This window comes from Prionailurus bengalensis, chromosome E4 (genome assembly GCF_016509475.1).
Source record: "Prionailurus bengalensis isolate Pbe53 chromosome E4, Fcat_Pben_1.1_paternal_pri, whole genome shotgun sequence".
In the NCBI taxonomy this organism is placed as follows: Eukaryota; Metazoa; Chordata; class Mammalia; order Carnivora; family Felidae; genus Prionailurus; species Prionailurus bengalensis.
Genome location: NC_057360.1, coordinates 11,823,317 through 11,837,079, shown reverse-complemented (window position 1 = coordinate 11,837,079; position 13,763 = coordinate 11,823,317). Strand labels below are relative to the sequence as shown.

The window sequence follows — 13,763 nt, the reverse complement described above, 5'->3', positions numbered from 1 at the left end:
GATCTATGTTTATATAGCATTTATCACCTTCTAACATATAATAAGACTTACTTATTTAGTATGTTTCTTACTGTCTTCTTTCTACTGGAAGTTGAGCTCCGTGAAGACAGCGAATTTTCGACTCTCTAAAGAAAATATTCCCCATATTATCAAATAGTTTTTAACTTAAAAAAGATCTAGATGTTAACATACCAATTTCAAAACATGTATGTGAAACATTACAACTATAAAGTGTTCTGCAAGTGAGTAGCATTAACGATGGAATGTAAAGATATAAAATTCAGAAAAATATCTCACTTACTAGGAGAGACTCTCCTACAAACTGTTCACACTTAGCTCACAAACTCTGTAATAGCCTTATATTTTTGCTTTCAAGCTTTTTGCACTTTCCTTTTCAATTGTTTTTATTTTCAATGTTTATTTATTTTGAGAGACAGAGAGAGAGAGAGGCAGAGAGAGAGGGAGAGAAAGAAAATCCCAAGCAGGATGTGCACTGTCAGCATAGAGCCTGATGCAGGGCTCCAAGTCATGAACCGTGAGATCGTGACCTGAGAGGGAATCAAGAGTTGGACGCTTAACTGACTGAGCCTCCCAGGTGCCCCAGCACTCGCTTTTTTTCCTTTTCTTTCTTTCTTTCTTTCTTTCTTTCTTTCTTTTTTTCTTTCTTTTCTTTCTTTCTTTCTTTCTTTCTTTCTTTCTTTCTTTCTTTCTTTCTTTCTTTCTTTCTTCCTTTCTTTCTTCGTTTCTTTCTTTGTTTCTTTCTTTCTTTTCTTTCTTTCTTTTTCTTTTTCTTTCTTTCTTTCTTTCTTTCTCTTTCTTTCTTTCTTTCTTTCTTTCTTTCTTTCTTTCTTTCTTTCTTTTTACAAATAGGTGGTTGAAGTCATTGGAACTCTGACTTCTAGGGAATGTAATAGTTCATCGATATATTCCGAGTACATAGAACTGTGTCTGGTGCATAAATGCTCAATAATTATTTGTTGAATGATTTAAAATATGACTATGCCAAATCTGAGTATTGTCTGCAAAGTATATTACTTGGAACAGTTTTATAGGAGACATGTATGGTCACGTCTTTCTAATTCTTGACCCTTATTTAATCTCCTTTTCTTTGGTTACTTAAGTTGTATATCAGTTTATCTAAGTCAAAGCCTTCCTTCAAAATGTCCATTATTTAAACAGAGTTGCTCAACGTGATGCTCCTCTCTTGCCGACAGTGTGTGCTTGTTACTTCTTTGTATCCTGTGATGACCAACCACTGAAGACTGCAGGAGTGTTATCCATTTCTGGGATTCTTTACAGAATGCACATTTAAAACCTAAGCTTATAACTATTATTAAGTTAAAAGTGGAGAGGGAAAACATATGGCACTGGTCACTTATACAGGGATCTTATATTTGTAGAATCCCATATTCTCTAATGAATCATAAATTCTGAACACATTTCTACTGCCTGTAATGAAAATAAGGTTATTCATTGATATTTAACATTTTCAGACTTTAAGAAGACTAAGGCATGTTAAGTGAAAGGCCCTGGATAGCAGACAACTTCTTTTCTCTATCTACCTGATTCTTCCTGAATCATCCTGTTCCTACATTTCTTTAATTCCCATTTCTTGTGTAGTCATTGACAGACTGAGGGCAGTTACATCCAGCTATATTGGGATATAAGTGAGAAAAATGGTACATATTTAGTTTGCACAGCATGATTTTTAAGTTTTACAGTGTGATGATTTTATGTGTAGGTATCTATGTACATGGAGAGAGAGAGAGAGAGAGAGAGAGAGAAATGATTACCTCAATCAAGTTAATTAACACATCTATCACCTCATATATTTTTTTTTGTTTGTTTTTGTGATAATACCTAAAATCTGCTCTCCTAGAAAATTTCAAGTATACAGTACAGTATTATTTATTAATTATAGTTATCATGCCATACAGATCCCAAGAACTTATTCATCTTAGAGCTGAAAGTTTGTGCCCTTTGACCAATATCTCCCCATTTCCCCCTCACTCTCCAGCCCCTGGCAACCACTGTTCTACTTTTTGGTTCCATGAGTTCAACTTTGTTAGAGTCCACATATAAGTGAGGCAGAATTTGTCTTTCTTTGTCTGGCTTATTTCACTCAGCATAATATCCTCCAGATTCATCCATGTTGTCACAAATGGCAGAATTTCCTTCTTTTTATTGCTGAAAAATATTCCATCATATGTATGTGTATTTATCACACTTTTCTTTCTTATTCACCCTTTGATGGACCCTCAGATCGTTTCCATGTCTTGGCTATTATGAATAAGGCTGCAATGAACATAGGAATGCAGCTATCTTTTTGAGATACTGATTTCATTTCCTTTGGGAATATTCCTAGATGTGGTTTTGCTGGGTCATATGGTAGTTCTATTTTTAATTTTTTGAGGAACCTCCACACTGTTTTCCATGGTGGCTGTACCAGTTTGCATTTCCACCAACAGTGCTCAAAGGTTCCCTTTTCTCCACATCTTCACCAACACTTATTATCTCTTGCCTTTTTGATAATAGCCATTCTAACAGATGTGAGGTGGCCTATCATCATGGTTTTGATTTGCATTGATGATTAGTGATGTTGAGTACCTTTTCATATACCTATTGGTCACTGTATGTCTTCTTTGCAATAATGTCTATATATGTCCTTTGCCCATTTTAAAATTGGATTCTTTATTTGTATTTTTGCTATCGAGTTGTATGCCTTATTTATACATTTTGGGTACTGGCCTCCTATCAGATATGTGGATGGCAAATATTTTCTTTCATTCCACAGGTTGCCTCTTCATTTTGTTGATGGTTTCCTTTGCTGTGCAGAAGTTTTTGGTTTAATGCAGTCCCACTTTTTAATTTCTGCTTTCATGGCCTATGCTTTTTTGGTGTTATGCCCCAAAAAGTCATTGCCAAGACTAGTTTCAAAGAGCTTACAGAAGACACATTCATACAGAAGAAAACATTCTGGCAATTTTACAGTTTCAGGTCTTACACTTAAGTCTTCAATCCATTTCAGGTTAATTTTTGTATATGATGTAAGATGAGGGTCCAATTTTATTCTTTTGCATGTGGATATCCAGTTTACCCAAAGCCTTTTATTGAAGAGACAATCCTTTCCCCATTGTGTATCCTTGGCACCATGGTCAAAGATTGGTTGAACATATAGCATGGATTTATTTCTGGGCTCTCTATTCTGTTCCATTGATGTATGGTTCTGTTTTTGTGCCATTACCATACTGTTTCAATTACTATAGCTTTGTAATATAGTTTGGTATCAGGGAGTGTGATGCCCATAGCTTTGTTCTTTCTCAAGACTGTTTAGGTTATTTGGGGTCTTGTGTGGTTTCATGTGAATTTTAGGACTATTTTCCTTTCTCTGTGAAAAATCCTATTGGAATTTTGATAGGGGTTGTATTGAATCTGTAGATTACTTTGGGTAGTATGAACATGTTAGCAATATTCTTCCAATCCATGAAGGGGCACCTGGGTGGCTCAGTCGGTTAAGCGTCCGACTTCGGCTCAGGTCATGATCTCACAGTTGGTGAGTTCAAGCCCCATGTCAGGCTCTGTGCTCAGAGCCTGGAGCCTGCTTTGGATTCTGTGTCACCCTCTCTCTCTGCCCCTCCCCCATTCACACTCTGTCTCTCTCTCTCAAAAATAAACATTAAAAAAAATTAAAAAAATATTCTTCCATGAACATGGAAGATCTTTCTATTCATTCATGTTTTCTTCCATTTCTGTCATCAATATCTTATAGTTTTCAGTATATAGATCTTTCATTTCCTTAGTAACTTCTGAAGTATTTTATTCTTTTTGATGCTATAGTAAATGGGATTGTTTAAATGCGTATGGAGAGAGAGAGAGAGCAGAGTGACCTGCTGAACTCTATGAAACTGCCAAATGTGGGGCGCCAGGGTGGCTCAGTCGGTTAAGCGTCCGACTTTGGCTCAGGTCATGATCTCATGGTTTGTGAGTTCGAGCCCCGCATTGGGCTCCATGCTGACAGCTTCGAGGCTGGAGCCTGCTTCAGATTCTGTGTCTCCCTCTCTCTCTGCCCCTCCCCCACTCAATAGCTCTGTCTCTCAAAAATGAATAAACATTAAAAAAAAGTTTAAAAATGTACAAAAATTTGCCAAATGTGTCATTAGCACTCCTCCATCATTTCTTCCTCACTTAATATGCCAGTCCTGTATTCTCATGGTCTCATGGTATCTCTGATTATCCTAATTTACCAAAGGTCTGCACCATTTTAGAAATTTATTCTTCCCTTCTCCTTGATCATCAAAATACTAATTCCTTCAATAACCTCTGAGCTGATAAAGTAGTAGGAAGAAATTATGAATTCAGTTACATGATTAAGGTTATTCACAATAAAATTAGCTCATTTACTGAGTTATGTCAACTCAACAAATATTTACTAGCCACTTAAATGCCAGTTCTGCTAAGTATACAGAAATACCTAAAACTCAGTCTCTTCTTTAAGGAAGTCACAGAAGAAATGAAGGATACACTTAACTTACCCAAAGATGCTATTAATTTTAATGGAAATGCCTGTTCACAGATCATACTTCAGTGGTTTTCATAACATGCTTACAATATCTCAGAGGCTGCCACGGGCAATGAAGGACAGATTTCATCTTATGCTGCCAGCAGTTCTGAATTACATAACGATCCTGGAATAAACAAGTTGATGCCCCCATGCCCTCGCAAATGCTAACTTCTCTGTGTATAATGCCCCACCCTCGTGCAATTCTTTTCATTCTTCAAAAGTCAGCTCTAATGTCAACACTTCGCAAAGGACTCTTTGTCATCACCTTTTCCTAACTGATCTCCAGTTTTGAGCTATATCTGTACCTTGTGTATCACACTGTGTTCCCTTTCTTTAAAGCCCGTCTCCTTTTTTTTAGACTATGAGCTCCTTCATGCATAGATTCGAAATTATTCACCTCCCAGCAGACCTGTAAGTAAGGCACTCAGCAGGAAATATTGAATGAAATTAATTATTGAAAACCTATTATTTCTCTGCTTTCTTTCATAGATGCTAGTGAAATAGATCTTTTTTAGGAGCTCAGGTTTATCACCACATTTTATTTATGCTTTCATCACTTGATAGACATTTGAGTTGTTTCCACTTTTTGGGTGCTATATCCCATTACATTTGTAAAAAACATTTACAAATATTTGGGAGGACCAGCGGGAAAAATATTAAATTAGGAGTTCTGAAACCTAGATGTTACCTAGATGTAGCTTTGGTAGTAATTCCATACTTACTAAAGGAGATTTAAAAACAAATGTTTATTTATTTTTGAGAGAGAAAGAGAGAGGACAGAGCGTGAGCAGGGGAGGGGCAGAGAGAGAGGGAGACACAGAATCCGAAGCAGGATCCAGGCTTGGAGCTGTCAGCACAGAGCCCTATGAGGGGCTCCAGCTCACGAACTGTGAGATCATGACCTGAGCTGAAGCTGGGTGCTTAACCGATTGAGCCACCCAGGGGCCCCTTCATTAAAGGAGATTTAACTAAAATTCCTTCCACCTTAAACAGTCAATAATTTTATATTTTATCTTTTTCAAGTGTTTGGCCTAAGATCGAAGTCCTGCAGCAGGAGAAACATTAAATCTGGAACTATGAGTTACACATTGCAGCTAAGAAACACAGTAAATATTGTAATCCATTTTAACCTTAAAATCTTTTTTATTTTTTACTTAGTTTACAATTTGGAGAATACTTTAAAACTCAATTCTACGTGCCCCTCTTTGAAGAAAAGATGCTCTCCACTATACCAGGCGATAAACATTCTGATAATAAACAGAGGTGCCTGGGTAGCAAAGTTCATGAAGCTTCCGATTCTTGATTTCTGCTCAGGTCACCATCTCTCCGGTTTGAGAGATCAAGCGCCATGACTGGCTCTGCACGGAGCCTGCTTGGAATTTTCTCTCTCCCTCTTTCTCCGCCTCTCCTCTTCTCACGCACACACACACTCTCTCTCTCTCAGAATAGACAAACATTAGGGGCACCTGGGTGGCTCAGTTGGCTGAACACCTGACTTCCGCTCAGGTCATGATCTTCTGGTCTGTGAGTTCAAGCGCCACATGAGGCTTGCCGTTGTCAGTGGGGTTTCAGGTCCTCTGTCCCCCCTCTCTCTGCCCCTCCTCTGCTTGTGCTCTCTCTCTCAAAAATAAATAAACATCAAGCAAATAAATATACATTACACATTCTAATAATAAAAAAGAATCTGAAAATTATGGAGTGTACTGAGGAAGTACTTTCATTTCTCCCTGTTTGTTTCTGGCAGGGAATGGCCAGTTTCTAAAATCTTGTCATTTGTCACTGCAATCAAAAGTTCACTTTGCCTCCCTTTTATACATAAAGTCGATCTTTAAGGAGGATTTGAGAATATCCTAGTTGACCATTCTCACATTCTTGAAACCTGGAGCAAGCATCCTTTGACCACTCTTTCGGGTGCAAAAGGATGTGTTTTTCATTCGCGGTGCGGTTGCTGAAGCTTCCAGTAAAAGAATCTGGTAGCGAATTAGCAATCCGCTTACCTAGTAGTGAAAACTGAAATGACTTGGATAACGCGAAGAAAATAACACACAGACATGTACCTCCAGAAATCGCTCTCAAACTATCCGTATTTGGCGAGAGACAACTCCACGCGGGAAAAGTCACAGCCAAGAAAGCGATCCTTCGCCAACTCTGACTCGCGCCTTGGAAACCTGCGCGTGGAGCGTGCGGAGCTCGGTTGTCTCCTTGGAAACCGCAGCCCGGCTGGTCTCAGGCAGGCCCCGGGGAAGCGCGCCTGGAGGAGCAGGTGTTCTCAGGCTGCCGTCTGCGCCTGCGCCGGTCCACCGCGCCCTCGTAGTAAGAGAGGCCCGGATGGAGGACGCGGCGACGCGCCGTTGCTATGGCACCTGGGTCCTGGCCGCCGTGGGAGCAGGTGCCGGGGTCTCCCTCGCCTCACTGTCTGTCAGAGCTTAGAAAGAGGAGGAGAGGAGAGCTCCCCCGGCCATCTCTGTGACCCCAGCCGCTGCATCTCACACAGGCAGGAGGGGAACCAGAGGGAGAGAAGGGAAGGATGATGCGGAGATTTTTATGGTGGGAGATATTTATAGAGGGGACGGGGGTCAAACGTCTGGGACGCCTGGGAGGAAAAGTGCTTAGAAGAAGGGAGCGAAGAGCCTTCCTGTGGGCTTCTGATGCGGGCGAGTCCCGGGTCCGGCGAGCCCGAGGGGGAAGTCTGGCAGCACCTTGCTTGCTTGGCTTTGTATGAGGGACCCCCCCCTCCCCCATTTTTGTCATTTTCTTACCCCCGCTCAAAGTTCTCCTCCCCAGGAGAAAAAAGTCATTCCTGAAATGGTAGCTTCCATGAAGAGGCTCGGGTATTCATTTAGTCGATGGTACCTGGGGACCCTGGATACAAATTAAACTTACCACCTAATGTTTGTAAAATACTACTTAATTGTCATACTTGGTGACAGAGCATGAATTTAAGAATTTTAAAATTCAGTTGAGAAGGAGGCAGCAGGGAGAATGGGCCAGGTGGTCTCATGGTGTTCTTAGGGGTTAGCTTTTGCTTAAGTACTTACTTTGTTATTAAAACGGGTTGTCTTTGACGTTCTTTCGATGCTCTTCGATTTTAAACAAGCATGTGTTTAACAGGCTATGAGATAAAGCTGGGGTCAATGAATTAAACTATTTTCGAAGGTCTGAATCCCGAAAGAAAGTTGTCAAAAGCGTATACATATAGACTTAGCTTAGACTCACATTGAAGGATCTGCAGTCACATACTCACAGGGGATTTAGCAGACACCCAGGAGGAAGGAATTAATTTCTCTCTCTTATTACAGTTAACCTATTAAGAGGGTGGTTCTTACTCAAGCCACACAGAGATTTTTACTGCTGATAAACATTGAAATTTAAATGTGTGAAACTCACAAGGAGTAAGTGTGAGGGATTCAGTTTGTGTAAAATGTGTTTTTGTTCCACTATGTTGACGGTGTAGCATATGGCCAGTGCCCTGGGGATGATGATTAAAACAACTGAAGGGGATTGGATATCCTGTGACGCATTTGAAAAAGGCTTAAGGGACTTGGTAACAAGAATTTATGATTTACGTTCTTTGTTTACTTGGCAACCAGCCATGAGGTTTTTGAAGAGACAGGAAAAGAACGGCGGTACAAATTTAATGCACCTTCATTTTCTTCTTAGAGTCACTTCAAACTGGCTTTTTCTCTTTTCAATTCTTGCATAATAGTACGATTTAATAACACCTAGTATGTTTGATTTTTTTCATTTTATTTTTATCGATTATGCTGATCCTATCTGTTAGTTTTAAATTTGAGCTTTCACATGGGTGAAATGCGTTGTAAATAATAAAGCACAGCTACCAAAGTCCTCAGGCAACTATTTGTTTACAAATTCAGAGCTATGTTTATTACAAAATTAAAGGAGAGCACTGGAGAGTTCCATAGAAATTTTAGTCTAACAATTAGTTATGTAACCTAAACATCTTAATAAATAAATTCCAAGATCCCTGGTCTGAAAAGAAAGCGGATTATCCTAAGGCACTTGTGACTGTGAAAGACAGTATTGTTTCTATAAGTATTTTGGATCACAGTGAGTTTTAGTGTGTTCTAATCATCCATGGCACCCTTACTTTCAATTAGTAGATAGTTAGGCATAACAGTTGAGGTGAGTTAGCCTGTCTTGCGGCCAGCCAGTGGTAGATAAACTCACTCCAAAGCATTGGTTTGGTTTCCCTAGGTTACCTCAAAATATTATTGCTCTCAACCTTTGCTTTACAAATTACTGAAACCTTACTTCCAGTTCTTTAAGTAAGTCCGTTCTGTATTCTTAGTTTAAAAGAAATAACTAGAAGGAATTGTAATCCAACTAATACATTGGAAATAGTTGTAATTACCCAGTTGAATAATTAGATTGAATGATTTGCATTCATGTACCTAAAACTAACTTTGTCTTGAGAAGGGGAAGGGTACCAATCAATACCAAACACTATGCTAAGGCAGGCGGACATTGAACTGAAACAGACCAGAAGTTTTTTTTTTTAATTTTTTTTTTAATGTTCATTTATTTTTGAGACAGAGCGAGACAGAGCGTGAACAGGGGAGGGGCAGAGAGAGAGGGAGACACAGAATCAGAAACAGGCTCCAGGCTCTGAGCTGTCAGCACAGAGCCTGACGCGGGGCTCGAACTCACAGACCATGAGATCATGACCTGAGCTGAAGTCGGACGTTTAACTGACTGAGCCACCCAGGCGCCCCCAGACCAGAAGTTTTTAAGTCTTGGATTTAAAAGGCCCCGATCACTTGTTTTTGATTAAGTTTATCATGATACCGTGCATTTCCTTTTAAATTCTCGTGCTTTTCATGAGTTGGCAGTTATTTGCTAATTTGCAGCTTATAAAAAGTTTAAAATAAATCTTAGGGGTCCCCCAGCTCAACAGTTTTTGCCAAAGCTCCTTGTCATTGACAGGGAATGAAGCACTTCTAATAGGCTGCTCACTTCTCTTCAGGACAAGTTTGCAATGTAAATTCTGTTTTAAATTGCCGAAACATATCCCTGTTTCCAGCCCCTGACACTAGTTTCACTGTTTGAAGTTAGGCAAGTCCAGTCTTCCTCCAGCCAGCAGCCATTTGGATAATGTAAAGCACGTGTCATGACTTTTGTGTTTTCTTTTCTTTAGGATAATATTCCTAAGGCATTCCTCAGGGTCTGGTTTTCAGGCATTACTCTCATAGCCTCCCTTCTTCCCTTCCTTCTCTTTAATGCCTCTTCCTCCTGGTTTGCTAGCCTCTGAATGTGTTCCAGCTTGTCTTTTGTCCTTTACAGTGCAGACCAGGAAACTGGAGAGGGTGCTTCATGCTTCTGTGTGTCTCACCCATGGTCTCAGGCTTGCAGTTGATGTATATGTTGGGTGTCCCCATCATCCTTTTAACTCACTGGAACCTACTGTTCAGTAAAACCTATTAAAATGTTTTTCACACACAGTATTGAAAAACCTCACCTCTTCACTTAGCTAGTGCTTGTGCAACTAGTGGGAAGGTGTTCTCCCACATGCTTTTTTGGGCAACGTTGGAAGGAAAATCATGTATATCTCATCTCCCTTTAGTAAAATTGGCACCAGGTTAGGTGATCGAGTCAAAGGTTCACGGATAGTAAAGTGAAGCCAGTGGCCGAAACGAAGCTTGTGGGTAGTTTATTAATTCAGACAAAATCTCTCTCATTTTAGATCCTAAAGAAATATGTTCTTGACATCAGTACTTTCTGCTCCAGAAAGGGTTTTAGGCAACTTAGTCTTGCTACAGGCACAAGAGATGGCTCATAGGTATAGAAACAGGTATACAAACAGGGTCCCACGTGTTTGGGACCCTGAAGATGAGATTTCTATAGTTCTTTTGAAACTGGACCTAAAATTCTAGTACATTTAGAGAGCACTTCTCCTTCTGTTTTTGTTTAATAGTGGAAAATGTGCAGATGATTGTTATATATTTCTACATTTATGACAATTAGATCTACATGAACAGTTTTCCCTCAACCCTGTTTTTTGAACAGATAATCGGACATCAGACTGACCCCTTCTCCCTCCTTCCAGATTCTTCTTCAGGAACACATTATGTTCAGGTCACCCTGGACAATTTCATGCACTTCCATGTTTGTTTGCTCTTTCTCGTGCTGTTCTCTTTGTCTGAAATGACTAGTAACCTCTTGTACTCAGTATTCAAAGCCCATCTCAGCTTTCCTTGGTATTTCCAATTTTTGACTGAGTTCATTGCTTTTTTATTCCGCCTTCCATAATTCTTTACTTTTTTATTTTTGTTTTTATCTACATTTAAAATTTCTGGGTTTTGTTTGTGTGTGTGTTCTGTACCATACCGGAAACACCTCAGGGGCATAGGTCTGTTTTATAATCTTTATGGGAATGTATATAGGAATATTGTAGGTGTTCAACAAAGTTTCATCAAAACTGTACATATATACACATATATATGGTATGTTCACATGCATATACAGACACATAGGTGAAGATTTATTTGCTGCTTTTGTTTGAAAAATTATAGACAAAACTATATAGCAGGGCTAGGAACTGACCTCAATTTGTAGGTAACTTTAGCTTTGTTCTCTTAAAAATGACTTAATTTATACACCATTTTCACAAACATTAACTTTCACCTGACCTATTTATTTATCACTGTTACCGGATAGTATTAGACATCACATTTGTTTTTGCTTTTTTTTTTTTTAATGAAAAATATATTCATAGAGTTTAAAACAGTTTGACTTCTGTGGAAATTAACATTTACTGTAGTTGAAAATCAAATGTTACTTAATTGAAAGCTCTCAGATCACAAATTATAACCATGCCCTATAAACTAGTAGAAGGATTAAAAAATTGAGGAAACGAAGTGATATTCAGGTTTCCTCCACATTTGAAAGTTTGCTTTACGCTTCTCTGTGACAAAAGACCCACATTTGTACCTGTTTTTGTTCACTGAATGAAATCTGAAGAGGATTTTTGCTTTTATGAAACTGTAATTGCTTCTTTGCTTTATGCCATGTTGGTTTTCCTTGGAATACTCTGCTTTCAGAGAGCTGAGGAAACCTGTATTTGTTTTCATTTGGACATTAGACAACGTTAATGAGTATGACTTAAAAGCTGCATCATCTGCTCTGACCTGGGCAAGGAGTTTTAACGATTGGCAGGGGATGTGGAAAATCCTTCTCTAAGCCTCAGATAGTCTTCTTATCCCCCTTTTTTTAGGCTCCTTGTAAATGAGGATTTCAGGAATTGGGTGGAGGGGGGTGGTTTTTAGAGTGGTACATCTAGAAAATGTCTGGCCATTGAAGGCCTCTCTTTCAGGGTATACAGATATATGTTTATTCTGAACGTTCCATGCTGTGTGTTTCTATGTGTTGGTTAGTCTATTACATTAATCTCCATACTCCGCTCTACCCCTAAAGTGGACATAACATATACCTTATCTTTTTAAATCTTACAGCATTATTCTATAACAAACAGAAAATGGATGAAAATAAAGATATGGACTCAAAAGAAAGTGGAGAATATGAAGATGACTTTGAAAAGGACCTGGAATGGTTAATTAATGAAAAAGAAAAAGGTGGTGCCAGCATAATAGAGGTATATATAAAGTGCCAAAAGCATTCATAATAATTACATTAACAAAGTGCTTTGTAATTCTTCAAGAGTTTTGCATATACTATGTCGTCTAAACCTCCCCAAATTCCTTTGATATATATAGAACAAGTATCATTATTTCTACCTTAGAGATGAGAAAATTGAGACATTAAGAGTTTATATGTTGTATCCTAAGGTGAGAGATGAGAGAACAGGGATTAAGTTAGCACTTAATAAAGTTTAAATTATAATTAAAAATAGGAGTGCCTGGGTGGCTCAGTCCATTGAGCTTCTGACTTCGGCTCAGGTCATGGTCTCACAATTTGTGAGTTCGAGCCCCGCATGCGGCTCTGTGCTGACATCTCAGAGCCTAGAGCCTGCTAAAGATTCTGTGTCCCTCTCTCTCTGCCCCTCCCTCACTCATGCTCTGTCTCTCTCTCTCAAAAATAAGTAAACATTTAAAAAACTTAAATTATAATTAAAAATTATAATTTATATAATATAAATAAATATGATTTATTGCATCAAAAATAAAAACAAGTACAATTAATTTCTACTTTATATAAACTTGGATAAAATCATGGGGTTATACTTTTAATATAAATGCAAATAAAGCAAATCCTCAAAAAACATGGTCTTTTGACTAACATTTGAAACCTTAAGACTGAATTAGCCCTTCAGGGGAATGTATATAGAGGAAAAGCATAGAGAGTCAAAACTGAGCCGTAGGAATACCTTTAGGAAAAAGTGGACCCATTAAACGTGATCATACAGGTAGAAGGGAAATCCAGGAAAATGAACCCGTTCCTGGATCATGGAGATATATATATATATATACATATATATATGTATATGTGTGTGTATATATATATATATATATATATAGTGTATGTGTATCTATATGTAATTTGTGTGTGGGTACATGTTTATATATATTCATATATGTATATATTCATATGTATATATGTATGAAATTAACGTCAATAAATAGGTAATGAAGAAAAGATGTAAGGCTGCTATAAGAATAGGTGACTTTAGAGGGACAACGACCTAAGTAATTGTGACAGAAGTCAGACTTAAGGTTAAGGGAAAGAATATGAGAAAAGGGAAGACGGGCAGTTTTACATCACAGACTTCTCTTAGTTGCATTTTGCTTTCTTATGCAATGGAGAGGACAAATGGGATAATATTTGAAAAAGGCAACAGAGTGAAAAGTAAAGGTTTTCCTGAGATGGCCTTTAAGTGGGAGTTCGATGCATCTTTAACAGAAAAATAGTAAGATTGAGTAGAGGCAGAGATACCCCAGAGTGGTCAGTTTGAACCAAAGTCTCATGACTGGAGGGGTGTGAGATCCAAAGCACAGAGTGCTAGAATTAGAGAAGTGATGATGATGCTTCATTGTTTCATTTCTTACTTCATTCAGAAAATATTAATTATCGCCTACCGTGTATCCGAGGCTATTGTGGGTGCTGGGGAAATGGCAGCTTCAAAACAAAGGGCTCTCATCCATCTTACTCATTTTTGTGGGTGATTATAATCACTTCCTCCTCTGAGGCTGGCAGGAAAAATGGATGACAGAGATAGAGACTGGGATGA

General features: G+C 38.6%; 1 protein-coding gene and 1 long non-coding RNA gene across 8 annotated transcripts in view; one reads left to right on the top strand and one right to left on the bottom strand.

Moving 5' to 3' along the window:
* LOC122475844 overlaps positions 1-6,726 on the bottom strand; it is a 45,844-nt gene extending 39,118 nt beyond the window's left edge. The window contains exon 1 of one of the 2 annotated variants that reach the window (XR_006295319.1): positions 6,619-6,726. This is a non-coding gene — a long non-coding RNA (uncharacterized LOC122475844). Of the gene's footprint in view, positions 1-51; positions 460-6,618 lie in introns of those variants that run through there. The other variant, XR_006295318.1, reaches the window with a different exon arrangement.
* Positions 6,727-6,845: 119 nt separating this feature from the next.
* CCDC181 (coiled-coil domain containing 181) overlaps positions 6,846-13,763 on the top strand; it is a 29,339-nt gene continuing 22,421 nt past the window's right edge. For 3 of the 6 annotated variants that reach the window (XM_043567949.1, XM_043567945.1, XM_043567944.1), the window contains exons 1-2: positions 6,846-6,950; positions 12,031-12,170. In XM_043567949.1, the coding sequence (XP_043423884.1) occupies positions 6,890-6,950; positions 12,031-12,170 (201 nt within the window). In that variant the 5' untranslated portion in view covers positions 6,846-6,889. Of the gene's footprint in view, positions 7,109-7,833; positions 7,954-12,030; positions 12,171-13,763 lie in introns of those variants that run through there. The other 3 variants (XM_043567946.1, XM_043567947.1, XM_043567948.1) reach the window with 3 other exon arrangements.